Genomic DNA, 18,024 nt, shown 5'->3' on the forward strand with positions numbered 1-18,024 from the left:
CTGTGCTGGGCTCAGTGTAGCCCCTCCCAGGAGGCTTGGGTATGGCGCTGCCCTGCGAAGTCCACGCCCACCACAGACGGGAACATCAATTCGCTTGGACAAGCCGAGAGTGCAGAGGCATGATTTGATTTATCAGTTTCCAGGAAACGCCCTCTGGGAGGAAGGACCTCAGTGCCTGAGAGTCCCACACTCCGCCTGCGAACTGGGCGGCGCCTGTAAGGGCGCCCTCAGAACTCGGGGCGCAGGAAGGGGTCTAAGACCCCCGGAGAGTTCCTGGGTCCGAGCCCCGAGTTGGAACACAGGTGAGAGACTGAGTTCACCCCGAGGGTCAGGCGGGAACCCCTCGCTGATGGCTGAGGGCCTCGTTAGCGGCGGCGCTGGGGCACACAGGCCCCGTGTGGGCGGCTGCGTGCGAAGCCAGCTTTGCAGACGCAGCGGAAGGAGCCGCTTGTGTTCACGCAGCGCTCACTCTTGCACAGCAGCCCACGCTGGTTCAGTTCTCGGCACTCATCGATGTCTGCAGGTGGGGGCGACAGGTGCGAGCTTCGCCAGGGCGCCAGAGCAGCAGCCCCCTTAGCGTGTGGCCCCGTGCCTCCCCCGGGCTGCCAGCCTTGGCCCCGGCCCCTCCACCAACTTCTGGTCTTGGGCTGGGGGCCGGTCCCACCCCCGCGGCCCCGCTCACCGACACAACGCGCACGAGAGGCGTCGAGCTGGAAGCCGCCCGGACACTCGCACACGGCGCCTCCGGGCCTCGGCACGCAGCGGCCACTCACGCAGCGGCACTCGTCCGAGTCCTCCTCCGAGCTGTCCTCTTCTGTGCCGGTGGGGAAAATGCAGACATCAACCTTCACCTCTGCCAGCAGATGGTTGGGGACCCCCCGCCCCCGCACCCTCTCTGTGCCCTCCCGTTATACTCACCTCGAGGGGGCTTTCCTAGCAGCAGGGGGCTCGCGTCCCAGAAGGAATTGCTCTCACTCTGTGACGTTGGGCACTGGGACCCTGGGAGGAGCGGGGGCGGTCAGCCACGCGAAAGCAGCACCCTGGCTCCTGCCCCAGCACTCCACAAACCCCTCTGGGGAGGCTCACCAGCGCTGCGTGGCGGGCAAGGGCGGCACTGGGCTCCCCAACCGCGGCCCTGACGACAGCAGCAGTCGTCGAAGGTGAGGGCTGGCCCGGCCAGGGGTCCCGCGCACATGCCATCTTCTCCGCGCTGGGCCCAGCACACGTCCCGTCGCTCCGGGGCACGCTCTGCCAGGGGAGACCTGGCTTCAGCTGGGGGCCCGAAACGGGGACACTAGGTCCCCGCTCCAACCAAGCCTCGCGGGGAGCCGCGACCCCGGGGCTCCACCCGGCAGCCCAGGCCCTGGAATTGGCCCAAGACAACTCTTGCCCTCACCGGCTGGGCTCTCGGGGAGCTGGCAATCGCGGCCGGAGGGCCCGGGCACCCAGGGCGGGCGGCACTCGCAGCGGTAGGAGCCCGGCAGGTTGACGCAGCGGCCAGGGCGGCACGCTGCCGGGTCCTGACACTCGTCTACGTCTAGGGGGTAGCGAGGGCATGGATGGGAGTGGCGGTCACAGCTTGGCCCAGTCCCCGCTCCCCTCCTGTTTCCCCAGCCGGCAGGCCCGGGCCTCACCCATCTCCTCCGGGCTCAGACACTGACGCTGCGCCGGGCTGTACTCGGCGGGGGGCGTGCAGGCACAGCGGTAGCCGCCGCGCGTGTTCTCACACACTCCGTTCCGGCAGTTGGACTCGTCCAAGCACTCGTCCACGTCTGCGGGGAGGAAAAGCACGAGTGGAGGGAACCAGCCCGAAGTCGGGTGGTTGTGCGTGTCTCCCGGCTGCTGGCCCACGGCCACTGGGACCATCTGCGCTCACCCACGCACTCCAGTAGGTTCCCGTCGTAGTAGAAGCCTTGCTTGCAATAGCACTCGTAGCCGGGCTGCGTATTCACGCACTTGCCCTCCTTGCAGATCTCTGCCCCGAACAGTATGCACTCGTCGATGTCTGCGGAGTGACAAGCCGTGGGCGCCCGGCGGCCTCTACCTCCCGGGCCGCTCAGGCCCGCAGCCAGGGAAGTGTGGGCGGGGCTTACCGCGGGGGCGGAGCAAACTCAGTGGGAGAGGCTTTTCCGGAGGCTGACGAGGGCGTGGTAGGGGCGGGGCAGACGATGACGGTGTGGGCGGGGCCTACCCCAGTTAGCACTACCGACCTCGGGGGGCGGGGCGGGGCGTGTCCGGTGGGCGGAGCCGTGTCGGGGCTTACCACGGTGGGCCGGGATGCCGTAGTTGACAATGTTATTGTCTTGGGTGTAGCCCTTCCCGTCTGGGCAGAGACTGTGGAACTCAGCTGCGGGGAGAGAGCGGCCGTGGGGAAGAAAGGAGGCGGGGTTGAGCGCGTGCGTGCTTCTGTCGGAGCTCTCCGCCTCATTTCCCACCTATCCAGGGAGGGGCCATTTCTCCCCGTCCGTTTCCAAATGAAGAAACTGAGACTCTGGGAAGGGGAAAGGCCTGCCCGGCTCCTGACCTGAGCTGTACACTGGGCAGGGATAGATCTCGCAGTGGTCTCCCCAGCCAGCCCCCAGCGAGCAGCAGCACTCCTGCTGGGTGACATTGGTGGCCAGTACACTGTCGCAGAACACGGTGTCATCGAAGTTAAGGTAGCACTCCTTCTTGTGGTGGGGCTGCTCCACCTCTGAGGGGAGGGGAGGGCAGCTCAGGGTCCTGCAGACGGTCTTGCTGTCCACGCTGCCCACCGACCTCATGCCCGGGCTGCCCCACACTCCCTCGCTCCCCTCAGCCGCCCCGTCAGAGCCAAGCTCCATCCTCAATGTGAGGTTCAGGGCTCTCCTGTGCGGTCCAGGTCCACTGGACTCTCGGGCAAAAGGGATTTCTTCCCGTTCCCCAGATTCCAGAGGGTGGGACCAGGAAAAGTCTCTGAACCCCAGCTGCAGCTCAGGGGAGTTGTCTAATCTGAGGAGGAGCCTGGAGGACACTCACCCTCACAGCCGTGCTGGTCCTGGGTGGGCGTGAAGCCCTCGTCACAGACGCAAACATAGGAGCCCTGCAGGTTCTCGCAGGCCCCGTGGGGAAGGCACAGGCCGGGGTCCTGGCTGCATTCATCTATGTCTGTGGGGAGTGAGGGAAGCAGGAAGAGTGGCTCCAAGGAAACCAGTCGCTTCTTGCGGGGTGGGGGGGGGGGGGTGGATATGCCTCCGGGGACTCACACAAGTTCAGAACCCGAACTTCCACTTTGATCTCAAAGTGCACACAATAGGGAGTGCGCTCTTGCCTGTCTGTGCATGTGGGTAGATGTGTGCACATTCACTGTATTCTTCCCAAAACCTGCAGTGGCTGTTACCGGCAACAGAATGGAGCCCTCACTCTCAGCTTGGCATTCAAGGCCTTTGAGTTTGGTCTCCTGGTATCTTTCAATTTCATCATCCTGTATTCTAAGTTCCAATTCAACTGTCACATCTCCGTTGCAATTAATCACCCCTCCAGACCTCTTTTGGCTCCCAGCACTCTGAACAGTAAGAATCAATTTACATGTCAGCCTCCCCCAGTGGGAATCCTGGATCACTGCTCTATTCCTAGTACATAGTATAGAAGCTGGCAAATAGTAGGTTCTCTGGAAACTCCTGTCCACTAATGCATGGAAAGGTCACCATGCAACTACGTCATTATTACTGTTGCTATTGTGGGTGGAGTGGAAGGGTGAGTGAGCGGGTGGATGGACAGATGGATGGAAAGACAGGTCAACAGGCTGTCTAGGAGATTACTGTCATTCCCTGCCACTCCTCCTGAGGAACTCTCAGCCAATACCCCCATACCTTGGCACTTCCTGCCGCCAACCAGCCGGTGCCCCTGAGGACAAAGACATCGGTAGGAGCCATTGGTGTTGATGCAGTCACCCCCAATGCAGGCGGCAGGGAAGTCACACTCATCAATATCTGTAGGGGATCAAAGAGGTGGAGACTCTCACGAGCTGACCCTACTCAGCCTGAGGCTGCCGAGGCTCCCTCTCCACACTCAATCTGTGGGTCAGGTCTACACTCCACGCCCAATCTTGGATAGGGATGCGGGCTGGACATGGGAGTGCCTGACCTGTTTACAGGTAGCTCCGAACTTGGAGCCTGGGCTTAGAAGTTCCAGGATAGGGAGGAACAAGTTAATCCCCAGCTCTAGGCCCCACTCACCCTCGCATCGGCTCCGGTCTCTTGATAGATGGTAGCCGGAGAGGCACTGACATTGGAAGGAGCCTGGCGTGTTGGTGCAGATGCCATTGTCACACACATCCCCGGCCTCACACTCATCCACATCTGCAGGGCACAAGGCGGGGTCAGAGGGCCAGCATGGGGATGGTCTCGGGCGTCTGCCACCCTTTTCCCGCTCGTGCCTATGGCGTGGAGCACCAGAGTGGAGGCCAGGGGAGCTGAAGGGAAGCACGGGACCCTAACCCGCCCTCCATGTGGCACACCATGCCCTAGTGACCAGGCCAGGTGCTGCCAGGGACCCTGGGCCACGTCCAATTCCAAAGAGCTCAAGCCTCACCAACCTTCATCCATCCTCTCCAAAAAGGGCACCCTCCCCATCCCCTCTTCCCATACTGCCCCAGCTGCTCTCCCCTTCCCCTACCTGCATTGGCTCCCTTTCTTCCCATGTGAATAAGCTCCTCTGTTCTCTGTCCTTCTCACACAATAGTTTCTTCTCCTTGTGCAGTGAAGGAGCTTGGCTTTCCCCTGAGAGCATGCTTCTCTGCAGTCATTTCTGCCAGAAGCTGGCTCTTGGCCACACCTCCAACCCCCTTCCAAACCAAGCTCCGCCTCTGGGGTGCACCTGACCCCATGCCAGCCTTCACCTTCTCTACTGCTGTCAGCACTCACCTTCCTAGTCTCTCTCCCTCTATCTTGCTCCCCATCCTAGAAGTGTTCAGCATCCATGTGGCCAGCTGGCCCCAGCCTCTGACCTTACACCCTTGAGCAGTTTCTGTGACCTTCACCTCAGTGGCAGCCACTCACTCTCAGGACAGGAGCTGGGATCTGCCCCACCTTGGACATCTCAGATGCTGCTTCCTTCCCACTGCCTCTGCTATTCTCAAGTCCCCTACCTCGCCTTCTTTCGCAGGGGCCCACGAACATCTCTCCTTCCTCCTCACCGGTCTGGCAGGCCATGCCTGCCTCTGGGTCTCCAGATCCTGGGTGCTGAGAGGGGTGCAGGCAGCTGCCAGACTGTGTACCCTGGGCCACAGCCACTCCCTCTGGCCTCTGGACCCGCCCCATCCTCAGTGTGGCCGAGGCTACCCTCCCCCACCTCCCAAGCCTGGACTTTTGGAAAGCCCCTAGACAGCTCCCATGCCCTTGGGCAGTCCCAAACCTCTACTGATCATTACAAGTCCCCTACTGGACTCAGGCTCTTCACTGTACATGAGAGAATTGAGAGGAATCTCTTTTAACCTCCTGCAAATCATTATAGCCGTTCCCCTCTGGCTCCCATTAGGGCAAGAGATGTCCCTTTCCCTGTCCATGGCCCCTCCCCCAGCTGCCCTTGTCATCCCCTCGCCCATTTTCATGGCATCTCCTCAGCCTACAACCCTACACCCCATTCTGGCCGCCCCAGGTCTCGCTCTTCCTCACTTGCTAGCTGCCACCTCCTAACCCCCTCGTGCCACAGAAACCACCCTAACAAGGTCACCGGGAGCTTTCTCATCTTACCACTTAGTTCTTATTTTACAAGAACCTCTCTGTTGCATTTGCTTTATCCTCCTCTGCCCTGGGAACCTCTCCTCCCCCAGTTTCTCAGCTGGTGCTCCTTGGGCCTCCTTCCAGCCCTCCTCCCCATCTCCCACTCCTAGACCCCTGCCTTCCGCTGATGTGGTATTGCCCACAAGGCTCTGTGAGGCTCCCCTCACTGGACCCACCCCCCTTGGCTGAGCAGACACACCCTAAGGCTCCACGGCCCCCCGACGTCCACAGTTCTAGGAGTGTGTGTGTTGGGGGTGGTGTTTGGCCCAAGGCTTCCACCCTGTATGGCCCACCTTCTGCTGTCATCTCCAGCCCAGAGGCCCGCAGAAACCACCCACTCAACTTGCCCAGCATGAAACTTGGGTGTCTCCCTTCTCAAATATGCACCACGTCTAGAGACCCTATCCCAGTGAACAGTACCACCCGCAGAGTCACCCAAACCAGACACCTGGAGGGTTCCTTGTTCCCCTCCCCCACCCCCACCTGGGCATACAGTTAACAAGCCCCCCGGGGAATCTGCTTTAATATTTCTCTAATATCACATCATCTCACGACCATCCTGAGGCAACTTCTCTCATCACATCCACCACTGTGTCCTGAGCCATCAGAAGACCTCCAGCTACTCTCCACACCCAGCATCAGGAAACTTTCTAAAGCAAATGGTGAATCTTGTCCCCCTTCCCCTTAAAATGCTTCAGGTGCCTTATAGCGCCCTCAGGACGAAGCTTAACCTCCTGGGCAGGGCTTAGAGGGGCCTTCCAGGGGCTGAGGCCCAGGGCCTCGGGTCCTGCCCCTCACCAGCCAGCCTCAGCCCCCACTCTCTGCTTCTACCTTAGTTCCCTGCACATGCAGTGCTGTTTTTCACCTCTGCGTCCGCTGGTGCTGACTTCCTTCGCTCGGCTAATTTCGGTTGGTTCTTTAAGACAATTCAGGTCTCGCCTCCTCCCAGCCCTGCACCCAAATTCCATCCAGGCCCACGGCCTCGCACTCTCCAGACTTCTTGGTGCATGAGAAACATTAGTGCAAGGGCGCCTGGGTGGCTGTCGGTTAGGTTAAGTGACCGACTGACTTTTGGTTTCCGCTCAGGTCATGATCTTCCGGTCGTAGGATGGACTCCACACTGAGTGTGCAGTCTGCTTAAGATCCTCTCTCTCTTTCTCCCTCCGCCCCTCTCCCCTCTCTCTAAAAAAAGGAAAAGAAACAGTGCAGAGGGACTACTAACGCCCCTCCCCGTTCTTTTATAGGTTTTTCTTTTCTTTAAATTTAAGGAACCTGCTTTGCAAAAGCAGCTAGAGCCTTGCCTGCTAAGACCCTCCCTACACAGAAATCCTGGTGGTCTTCCCATGGGCTAGGTTCGCTGAGAAAATGAGTGACTAGATCCGTGAACTGGAGGGTGCATTATCTATCTCCTGCCCACTGTGGGACCGACTCGGTCCCGAGTTTGCGCGCGGCGTGGGTGCGGGGGGCGTTGACTGGCAGGGCTGGGGCTCACCCAGGCAACTGCGGCCATCCGGCGCAGGCGCGTAGCCCTGGGCGCACGTGCAGCGGAAGGAGCCTGGGAGGTTCTCGCACCAGCCCGGTGAGCAGGGGCTGCCCTCGGCGCACTCGTTCACGTCTGCGGCAGAGAAGACTCACCTCGGTCGCCACCCCACTGGGCCTGGCACTGTGTCGGGGTGGGGGTCTCCCCCGCCCAGTATGGGGGGCGCCGCCTGCGAGGCGACTCTCACGAACATAAGCCCTGCCCCTGCCCTAACCGGACCCCGAAACTGCCCGGTCGCGGGGGACCCCTCCCGGATGGGCCCCGCCCATTTGCCTTCGAACCCGCCCGTCCGGCATCTAGGCCCCGCCCTCACCGCGGCAGGCCCCGCCCCCCTGGCTGCGGTAGCCGGGCTGACAGGCAATGCACTTGAAGCTCCCGGGTTTGTTCTCGCATTTGCCATCCGGACAGGAGCTAGGGTCTCGGCACTCGTCGATGTCTGCGTGGGTGAGGCGAGAAGGAGGCAGACCCATTTGGGGACATCGTGACCGACCAGGCCCTCAGTATCCTTGGCAGGACCTCCCTCCGTCACGGATCAACGGGGCCCCCTGGGACCTCAGGGTTCCCGCACCCCAACCTCTGAGGAGCCCAGAGCTGGAGTCCAGGCCCCCTGCCCCCACGCCAGGCCGAGGGACAGCGGAGGACCCCCTGTCGGCCCGGATGGGGTCTTCCCCCACCTTCGCACACGGGCGGTCGTGAGGCTTTGAGCCGGTAGCCGGGGTAACAGTTGCACTTGTAGTGACCGGGGAAGTTGAGGCAGAAGCCGCCGTCGCCGCACAGGTGGGGCTTGGCGCACTCGTTCAGGTCTGCGCGGGAGGAAGAGGGCGCGAGGGGGGCGCCAGGGGCGGCAGAGGCGGTTACGCGGCGGTCGGGACGAGGGCCCCCCATCCCCCCAGCCTCCGCGCCGCCCCGGCCGGGCCGCGCTCACCCACGCACGAGCGCCCCCCGGCGCCCACGTGCAGGCGGTAGCCGCGGTTGCAGTGGCAGTTGTAGGAGCCGCCCGTGTTCATGCAGATGCCCCTCCCGGCGCCGCACGGCTCCGCCTCGCACTCGTTCACGTCTGGGGAGGACGCGCGGGCGGCGAGACGTCAGAGGGATATGGGGACCCGAGGCCGCCCCGGGGCCGCCCGCCCGGCCGCCCGCGCTCACCCACGCAGTAGCGGTGCTGCGGGTGCGACCGGTAGCCCGGATTGCAATGGCAGGAGTAGTCCGAGGGGCCCGGGACGCACTCGCCGTGGCCACAGATGTTCTGGTTCAGTCGGCACTCGTCTGTCTCTGGCGGGGGGGGGGGGGGGAGGTGACGGGGGGGGGGGGAGCATGGGGCTGAGCAGGGAGCACTCACTTTCTGCCACGTTCCCCGGGCGGACCTCCATACCCCATTCTTAATAACCCAGATACCTGAGAGCCTGGTCACACCATGACCTCAGGCCCCTGTACACTCATACGCCAATCCTAGGATTTCCTATACCTCTATCCCAGATCACCCCAGCATCACGACCCCAGATAGCAACCCCGGGTCCCTGACATCCCTCTCCTCAACTCCAGGATCCCTGATATTTCTATTTCTACTCACTATATTCTGTCTCCCCGTCACCCCAAACCCGATCACATCCCCTCAGGGCCTCAGTCATCCCAATGCCCCTACCCAAGGGGCTCTAAGACCCTCCCCTCCAGTCACCTCAATATTTAAAATCCCGCAGCATTTGTTACTCCCATATCCTCTAGCCCAGTGACCCAACACCCTTGCCTTAGGGACCCGGGTCCCCCATTCCAGAATGGTTGATTTCCTCCCCTTCCCAAGGCAGGCAGGAGCTCCTTCCTGGGACTCTGGCTTGCCCCTTTGTGGATATGTAGGCAGTCAGATCCGGAAACCCCCTTCACTTTCTTTGTCAACAGTCTCACTGAACTCCCTCACTCCCCCTCTCCCTTCCCCCCCACCTGCAGCCCAGGCCTTGACCCTGAACCCTGCCCCACCCAAACACACCTGGTGAGCTGCTCTTTTTGCCTAGAGTATCTCTCCCTACACCTAATACCCTCTCCTCTGAGAAGCCTCCCCAGATGCCTCTTCCCCCACATTCCCACAACCCCCAGGGCTGTCACTGCATTGTCCTAGCCTGTACAGGCCTCCTGGGCAGCCACCTTCTGCGTGAGCCATCACTCCCCCCTCCCCCAGCCCATCTAGCCTCCTAGATTTCAATGGGGCCGGTGGCTCCTTGTAGCTTTGGAGTCCACACAGACTTGGGCTTGAACCTGGCTCAGATGTGTGATCTGCGGGCAAGATACTGAACCTGAGCGTCTGTTTTCTCATCTGGAAGATGAAGCTACCAGTGTTCACTTTCAGAGTATGAGAAAGTTAAGTGATATTTAGTACGTAAAACTCTCCGGTCGGTGCCTGGCACAAGGCAATTGCTCAGCCATAGCTAGCAATTATCATGATGCCCCAAACCCTACAGACACTTCCCACAGCCTTTGGGATCAAACCCAAGCCTCTGAACAAGGCTCCACGCGTCGGCCCTCCCTTGGTTCAGAAACACAGGGCTGTGTGGTTTTCCCTCCTCCACCAGTGTTTCCATGTCTCCGTGCCTTTGCCTAAACTTCACTTGGAGTGTCCCGTTTTCCCAACCTGCACACCCATTTCTTCCCCACTTCTTCTCCTTAATTTCCAACACTCTTTAAAGCCCTGCTAGCCTTCTCTCATTGCCACCCTACATATTGTCATAATCCCCAGACTTCTTCTCTGATTTACTTTTTCATGGCATTTATGAGACATCCTGGATTTTTAGTTACTGATCTGTTTTCTGTTTACTGTGCAAGAACAGGGAATTTTTGTCTTTTGCTTACTACTGTATCCCCAGCACCTAAACCGTGTCTGGCACATAACAGGTACTCAGTAAGTATTTGTTGAATGAATGAATAAGTACCGTCGGACTGGGCTGACCACCACAATACCCGGATCCTTCAAGGTTGCACACCAAGGCTTCCCCAGAGCCCAGCCCAGGGCCAGGCACACAGGAAGCCTGGGTGGAGGGTTAGTGCTCAGGAATGATGGGGGGAGGGGGCGGTAAGGGAGGACTGAAATTAAGCCAGGGACCTGGCCTCTCCAGGACATAGCCTACGTGGGCAGGTCTTACCTGTGACCTGGGTAGGAGCAATCTCCACTGCACTGCGGGAAGGGGGCAGGTCTGGCAGGAACCAACGCACGGTGGGAGGCGAGGGCCTGGAGATCAACTCTGTAGGTGACAGTGTTCGCCGTCAGGGGGTGTGGAGGATGGGAGAGCCGCCCCTCTCCAGGCAGGCCAGTGGCTGGGACTTCACACCCATCTTCACTGTCCCCGGATGGCCAAGCTGTCAACCACCCCCCAGTGACAGTCCTTGAGGACTGGTTCCTCCAGCACCGCCCAGCTCACCAGGGTAGGGCCTGGCAGGAGATGTGGTGGCGGTCAGGTGGCTCTGCTGTGCCGACTGTTCCTCCATCACTGGCTGTGAGTGACAGCAGCATGAGCCCTCTGTCTCCTTGGCTTCCCCGCTCCTCCCACCTGGGCTCTCATACTCACTGAGTCCGTGCTCACCCCTAAAAGGGAAGAAGATGGGGCCATTAGCGCAGGGCTGGGAAAAGAGAGTTAAGACTGGGATTGGCAGTTGGTATTTGTGGTTAGGGTCTCTAAGAGTTCAGCAGTCATGTCTCTGGGTCAGGTGTCAAGAGTTAGATCCTGGAGTCAGGGGGCGTTTGCATCACGGGTCAGGGGAACGGGTATGGGGAGCGATGGTTGGTCAAGGTCCTTGGGTTATCGAGCAAGACTCAGGAGGTTACAGCTAGGGCCAAATCCTTGGGTCAGGAGACAGAAGGTCAGATCTAGGGACAGCATTCGGACTGGATCAGTGCCCTGGTTTGGAAATCAAAGGGGTTCCAGGGTCAGAGGAATAGATCCGGAGGGCAATGGATGGTCAGATCCTGTCCATCAGGGGGTTAAATCCTGGGGTGACAACCTTAGTTCGGGACGAGAGGGTCGATTCTGGGGGTCAGTGATGAGGTCAAGGATGAGGAGCTAGGGGTTAGACTCTGAGGTCACATCTGTGGATGGGGAGCCAGGGGATCGAGTCTTAAGGCATTCATCATCTGTCAGGGAACAGAAAGGCTCAGGCCAGACCTCGTTCTTCCTCCGCGTCCTCAGGTGGCGGTGCCCGGCTGGGGCTCTCAGGATGCTGCTGGGGCTTGGGTGGCCCGTCAGGGTGCAGGAAAAGGGAAAAATCACTTTCGCCTTGAATGGTGAGGGTCTGGTGGGAAGTGAGGATGTGGTACCCCTTCCCAGCTGGACAGATCTCCTTGAAGGCAGCTGCGGCCAGAGGGAGGGGCAGAGAAGTGAGTGTTTCCTGGACGGGCACAGAGACGGCCCCTTCGCCCCGCATGCCCCAGGCTCACCAGTGCCATCAGCCGGGCAGCGCTGGCACCTCGCGCCCCAGGCCTTGCCCACGCTGCAGCAGCAGAGCTGGCGGGTGAGGCGCGTGGTCAGCGGGTGCTGGCACTGGTGCTCGGGGCTCACCAGGCGGAAGCACAGGCTCTTCTCCTCTGGCTTGTCCGCTGCGGGGGCCAGTGGCAGGCATGGTCACCTGGGCCTGATCGCCGCCCATGTCCCTCTTCCAAGCTGCTCCAGGCCTTGCCTCTCTGGCCCAGACAACCCTTGATCCTCCTGTGGCCTCTGACCTCAGGTGACCCCGAACTCACGTGATCCCCGAACCCGTGTTTCTCTGACCTCATGTGACCCCTGAAATCTCTGTGACCGCTGGCCCCACTGACCCCTGATTCTAGTTGCTGTATGTAGGACTTTATCCCTCCTACCCACCAAGACCATGATCTCCTACAACCCTCACTCTATATAGTCCCTGACCCCATGTGACCTCTGACCAGATCTCAAGTGACTCCTGACCCCACTTATCCCTGATCCTATCGGCTCGGGGCCTCGATCCTCCTGCAATCAACCCTTGACCACACGGTGACCTCTGTGACCTCTCTGATCCTTGCCGCTTGCTGCTTGGAGGTCCATGCCTGTGACTTCCCAGGGACCTGAACCCCCCCATTCTCACCAATGCACTGCGTTCGGGAGGGGCCCAAGCTATGGCCAGGTGGGCAGACGCAGCGATAGGAGCCGGGGTTGTTGAGGCAGTCACCATGGCGACACATGCCGGGCATCGCGCACTCGTTGATGTCTGTGGTAAGCAGGAATGTGATCCCTCTAGTCTGGGGCCATAGGGTGACAGCAAGCTACTCCGAACACCTCAGGGTCCTGCCCCAGCCCCGCCTGCTCCCTCGGTCACCTGGGGGCCTCCCCCAGTGACAACTGGCTTGCCCCTCCAGCCCACAGAATCTCCTGGCTGGCCGTACCCTGGCAATGGGTGCTGTTGAGTCTCTTGTAGCCCTGAGGGCAGTCAGCGCCCACCTCCCCACGTACAGGTCCTGGTTTCTGCACCCCTGTGTCTGCAGAGAGAGGAGACGGTGGCAGGGGAGGACACTGGGGGTCCTGCAGGGGAGGGGGGAAAGGAGGGCCATGGGGAGGAGCAGAGTGGGATGGGTGAGAGGAATCTGGAGGGCAGGGAGAGGCTCGGGCGGCACCGGCTGGGTCCTCTCCTGCAGGGGAGGAAGAGGTATGCCGAGGTCCACCCTGCAGTGACGGGGATCCCGGAGCCCAGGCACTCACACTGTAGCTGGGGGCACTTATGACACTTGCTCTGGCCCCACGCGGTGCCGATGCTCCCACAGCAGTCCTCCTGCTTGGTGAGGCCGGGGAGGGGGTTGCTGCCGCACTAGGGGAAGTTGGGACTGGGGTCACAGGGCGCCCAGCCCCACCCAGCCTCCCTCCCCAGGCCCTTTTCCTCCCTTCTCGGCCCGTGGGCCCCCGTTTTGTGCAATCCCCGTTTAGTTGGGTTGGGACAGGACAACCCTGGGAGACCGAAGGTCCGGTCCAGCTGGACTGTGGATTCACTCACAGGCTGCTTGGGCAGTGTGTCCTGGAAGCAGCGGCCCAAGGGCTTCTGGGTGGGTGGCCGGGGGTGCTGGGGCTTGGGGTGCGGCAGCAGGTGCTGCGAGGGGGCTGGGCCCTCGGCGTTCGGCCCCTCGATGCGGTGAACTTGGACCGAGGCATCGGGAGGATGGTGCACGCGCACGTTCACCACGGGGGGCGGGGCCTGCACTGGGGGGGCGGGGCACGGTGGCTTCAGGGCTGCCCCGCACCACCGGTTGCGGGTGCGGTCGCTCATTCCGGTCCCGCCACCCTAGTGTCCGCCCACTTCGGCCACCCCGGGTCTGCCCGTGGTCCGGTACCTTCCGCTGAGATCTGTCCTGGCCCGAGGGGCACCAGGAAGGCTGCATGCTGGGCAGGGGGCCCCTCCCCGGGCCCGGGCGGATCAGCGATCACCTGGACCGCGTAGATGGCATGCTTGCTGGCTACAGACTCGCTTTCTGGAGCCAGGGGCGGAAGCGCGCCTGTGGACAGGGCCCCGGCCCGGCCAAGCCCGGGGCCTGCGCCGCCGGTGACCCCGCCAGCTCCTCCAGCGGGCACCTGGCAGAAGCGACCGGTGAAGTCCGGGGGACACAGGCACTGGTTTCGGGAGGAACACTGGCCGCCGTTCATGCAGGGCAGAGGGCACACCACTGGGGAGGGGAGGTGGATCAGGAACCGGGCCCACCGGCCCTCCCAGCCCCCAGGTCTGCTCCCTCACCCACAGCCTGCCTCTTTCCCCTCCTCCCTACTTCCTTGCCACCCACTGGCCCTGTCCTTGAGAAGCTGGCTTTCGGAACACATAGAAACTGCCCTATAGGTCTTCCGACATCCTACTACCCACGTTGGCTTCTGGAGTCTTAAGTCCTGTACTTAAATCCTAGCTAGGAGGCCACGTGCCAGCTGTGTGGCCCTGAGCCCCGTGCCTCAGTGTCCTCGTCTGTAGGGATGTTTGTTGTGTCTCTGAAATGAGGTCACGCCTGTACAAACACTCAGTGCCCTGCACGCTGAGTGTTTAATAAGTAGTTGCAAATGATGAGGACGATCGTGGTGATGGAGCAGATTTTCTCTCCTCTGGATTTCCCTCCAAACGTTCCTGGGAATGTTATCTCTATGTGGCACTTCCTCCTTTTCTAAATTCTCCCCATTCAGACCTCAGCCCTCTCCAGGTTCGCCCTCTCCCTCCCTCCCTTTGCCTTGCCATGCCAGGGCCCACATCTCTAGCTGCTACCTCTCTGGGACCTCTCCTGGGCACCTCCACCCAGGGGACACTGTCTGAAATCAGCATCCTGCCCCCACCCCTCCCTCTGGACTACCGCTGGGGAATCCCTGCCAGCCAAGGTCGTTCTACTGAGCCTCAGAGGCCGCATCTCTCCTGCTCCACTCCACCCAGTTCCGGCCTCTCTACAGTCTCATGAACCCATGTCCCTCCCCGCCATGCCCTCTGCCCCTCTGGTGCCTTGTGTCTTGCCACCCATCCTCCTCCCCGGCTTCCTGCCTCTTTCTCTCTCCTGCCTGTCCACAGCCCAGCACCCCCAGAGAAACGAGCCTCAGGCAAAGCCCTGGCGTATCACATCCCTGCTCACTCCTCGCTTCCTTGCACAAACATGTAAGGCTCTCCATGGCCCAGAATGAACCTTCTTTACGTCCATCCCCCTCTGCTCTTTCCACGTGGACCCCATGCCTCAGGACTCCTCTCCCTCCTCCTACAAATGGGTCACATCTCCCGCCTCCATGGCTTTATTTATGCCACCCTCCCTCAGGGCCCTGTCCCTCCACCTCTACATAGTCAAATATTATCCTTCCGGCCTCAGTTTCTCCTCCTGGGAGCTTTTCCATGTATCCCCGCCACACCTCTGTTCTCTCTCCTGAGTTATCACCCTCTGTCCTGCTCTGCCTGGCACTTAACTTGGTTATATTTATGTCTGTCTCTCACAACACGAAGAGTGTTTTGGAGGGTACGGCTGGGTCTGCCTCAGCTCTGGGTCCCAGAGGAGGTTCAGGGGGAATGACTGAAGGACTGAGTAGCAGGCTGGGACCTATGTCTTTCTGTCACACACACACTCACATCTCACATCCAGCCTTGGGGCCCTGAGCTCACACACCAGACCGAGCCCCTCTCCTGCCTGCCCCATGGCTGCCCTCACTTCCCAGGATGGAAAGCTGGGGGTGATGCTCTTCTGGACACCTGCAGGGCCTCAGAGGGCCAACCCACATCCATGGCCGTCAGGGCCTGGCTAAGAGCATCCCGGCCCAGCCCATCCTTCCAGGACTCTCAGGGCAGAAGGGGTGTGTCCTGGGCTGGGGGAGGCAGGATCCTCTCCTTCCTGCCTCCCAGTGAGTCACCCATAGCGGTGAGGGTGACCTCTCAATGACACCCGCCCACTGTGGCCTGGGCTCTGAGCCTGGGGGATGTGGGCAGCACAGATGGAGACAGCAGCCTGGGCAGGATGGCCAGGGGGTCTGGGAGGCTGGGCCCATATACACTCACATGCACGGTCATCTCCTCTGTCTGTCTCTCTCTCTCTGACACACACACACACACACACACACACACACACACACACACACACATTCATTTTGGCACCAACACAAGCTCACAGAAACACTCCCATAGTGACTGGAGACATACACCCAGGACAACACAAAGGAACATGTAATTAATCACAGAGTGTCACTGCAAAGCCCATGCATGCACACGCACACACGCACATCTCATGAGACTCTGAGCCACATCAGTGGAGTTCCTTGGGTCTGTGAGTCGGTATGTTGAGTATAGGAATGTGTAAGAGGGGCCGTTTCGCTGGTGCCATCCTGGGCCCGGCCTAATTACCCTGTCCAGGAGGGTAATTACTGCTGGGACACCTCCCCCAGCCTGGCCCACAGGGCCTTGCGGGGAGGAGAGCTGAGCCCCAGGCCTTGCCCTTTGAAGAGAGATGCTGAGGAAGGGGTAGGCTCCGAGTGGAACTGGGGAGTCATGAGGGATTGTTGGGGAGGGGAGACTCTGAGGCAGAGCTCCTGAGATCTTATGGGGGAGGCATAGATGGGGTGCCAGGGAAAAGATGGACTGAGGACCCCAAACAGCCCCCACCTCCAGGCCTGCACTCCGCCTGTTAGGCCTCAGCACCCCTCCCCTCCAAGACCTTGCCAACATCTAACTTCTTCACCCCCAGCCCTGACCTTGGCTCCTCCCCCCAGAGCATGCAGGTGTCTACCCCTGGCAGGCCCTACTTTAGACGGTTTGAAAAGATTTCTCCTGTTTCTTCCAGCAACTCTGTTTCTTAGGGGAGAATTTGTCCCTTCTCTGAGACCTCCTTGGCCCCAGCTCACATCCCTCAAAAGCCCCTGTGTAATGACCCTGACTCCCTCTCAGAACCCAGCACCTTCAGAGCGGGTCATGTATCATGCAGAACCCCAGCATGACTGCACACCTTAGGCCTCAACCCTGCCCCAAAGCTGTGAAGTCCCGGTCCACGCGGCCCTCCAGCTGTGGCCGCAGGACTCCAGCCTCCCAAGCCCCTCGTGTCCCCCCGGCCCCAGGCCCCCAGAGCTCTGCACTCCGCACCCTGCGCCCCCAGTGTCACAGACCCTACCCCACCAGGTATCCCGCATTTGTCCTGCTGTCTGCCTTCCCGCGTCCCCCACCCGGGCCCCCGGGCCCTCACCCACGCGGAAGCCGGAGCCCGTGAGCGTATCGGTGCTGTGGCCGTTCTCTCCGATGAGCGTCATGTTGGAGCCCTGCTGACAACTGTCCCGACACTGGCCCTTGAGGCAGGTCCGCTTGCAGATCACCGGCGCAAAGACCACCTTGAAGCGCTCCCGGGCCAGCGCCCCGCCCCCGCCGGCGCCCCGCTCGCCCGCCGGCCCCCCCTCGGCCCCGCCGCCCGGGCCCAGCAGCAGCAGCAGCAGCAGCAGCAGCGCCAGCAGCCCCGCCGCCCCCGCCCCGCGCATCTCAGGGGCCAGGCCGCCAGCAGCCCCGCGGGGCCCGGGCATCCGGGGCCGCAGGACCCGGGGGGCGCGCCCGGGCCGGGGCTATGGTCGCGGCGCCCCCCGGGGGGGGGGGTGAGGGGGGTGGGGTAGCAAGCCGGGAGCCCCGGGAGAGGGGGGAGAGAGGGCAGCGAGGGAGAGGAACGGAGGAAGCGCGCGGGGAGGGGACGGCAGGCGCGGCCGGGGGCCCGGTGCGAGGCCAAGAGATGGAGGCTGGACCGCGGGGAGCCCGGAAACTTCCAGAGCCCCGGGAAGGAGCCCAGCCACGAGCCGGGGCCGGGGGCCTGCGAAGGCCCCGAAGTGAGGCGGCCGCGCGGAGGCCGAGCGGGTTGAGGCGGAGAGGAGGAGCGAGGGGAGAGGAAGGCCGGGCGGCCGGCCCGCTCCGCGCCTCCCCCGGCCGGGCTGGGCTCCCGCGGCCGCCGGGAAGCAGGGAGCGCGCGGGGCGGACGCAGGGAGAAGTGAGCAGTTGTTTTCCCTGGCTGCGGCGCGGCGGCGGCGGCGAAGGGGGCTGGGACGCTGGCCCCGGGCCAGGGAGACAGTTTTTTTTTTTTTTTTTTTTTTTTTTTTTCAGTTTCAAGCGTCGCCGCTGCCGCCCGGAGGAGCGAGGGCGTGCGGGCGGGCGGAGGCCGGGGTGGGTGGGGGGCGGTCCCCACCCCAGATGCCCGCCCCGCCGGAACCCGCCGCCGCCGCCGCCGCCGCGCTGGGCGCCTGCCAGAGGGCCCTCACCTGGGCCGCCGGCCGGGCCGCCGGATTCCTCCGGGCGGGG

At 61.8% G+C, this 18,024-nt stretch overlaps 1 protein-coding gene across 4 annotated transcripts; it reads right to left on the reverse strand.

Moving 5' to 3' along the window:
• Window positions 1-105: 105 nt before the first annotated feature.
• Window positions 106-17,264, reverse strand: LTBP3 (latent transforming growth factor beta binding protein 3). 4 transcript variants are annotated; one of them, XM_042905089.1, is made up of 28 exons: window positions 16,937-17,264; window positions 13,595-13,924; window positions 13,261-13,463; window positions 12,972-13,077; window positions 12,659-12,751; window positions 12,361-12,483; window positions 11,699-11,857; window positions 11,427-11,612; window positions 10,833-10,849; window positions 10,686-10,758; window positions 10,410-10,508; window positions 8,428-8,553; window positions 8,207-8,338; window positions 7,956-8,084; window positions 7,595-7,717; window positions 7,234-7,356; window positions 4,197-4,319; window positions 3,831-3,950; window positions 2,998-3,126; window positions 2,525-2,692; window positions 2,264-2,347; window positions 1,877-2,005; window positions 1,635-1,772; window positions 1,397-1,537; window positions 1,087-1,248; window positions 919-999; window positions 683-814; window positions 106-517 (listed from the first exon to the last, which is right to left on the reverse strand). In XM_042905089.1, exons 1-28 carry the CDS (start codon window positions 17,262-17,264, stop codon window positions 366-368), a joined length of 3,909 nt encoding a protein of 1,302 aa, XP_042761023.1. In that variant the 3' UTR covers window positions 106-365. The 4 variants fall into 4 exon arrangements, with proteins under 4 accessions (XP_042761023.1, XP_042761025.1, XP_042761024.1 ...); XM_042905091.1 differs by having other exon boundaries at window positions 683-811; window positions 16,937-17,095; XM_042905090.1 differs by lacking the exon at window positions 1,397-1,537.
• Between the last annotated feature and the right edge of the window lie 760 nt (window positions 17,265-18,024).

Source organism: Panthera leo, chromosome D1 (assembly GCF_018350215.1).
Source record: "Panthera leo isolate Ple1 chromosome D1, P.leo_Ple1_pat1.1, whole genome shotgun sequence".
Lineage (NCBI taxonomy): Eukaryota > Metazoa > Chordata > Mammalia > Carnivora > Felidae > Panthera > Panthera leo.

Excerpts from the sequence above, each read along its gene's own strand:
- LTBP3 (XM_042905089.1), bottom strand. The coding sequence starts at position 17,264 with ATGCCCGGGCCCCGCGGGGCTGCTGGCGGCCTGGCCCCTGAGATGCGC. Across the intron at positions 8,554-10,409 it reads TGCTCCTACCCAGGTCACAG|AGACAGACGAGTGCCGACTG; the intron begins GTAAGACCTGCC and ends CCCCCCCGCCAG. Across the intron at positions 8,339-8,427 it reads GCAGCACCGCTACTGCGTGG|ACGTGAACGAGTGCGAGGCG; the intron begins GTGAGCGCGGGC and ends CGTCCTCCCCAG.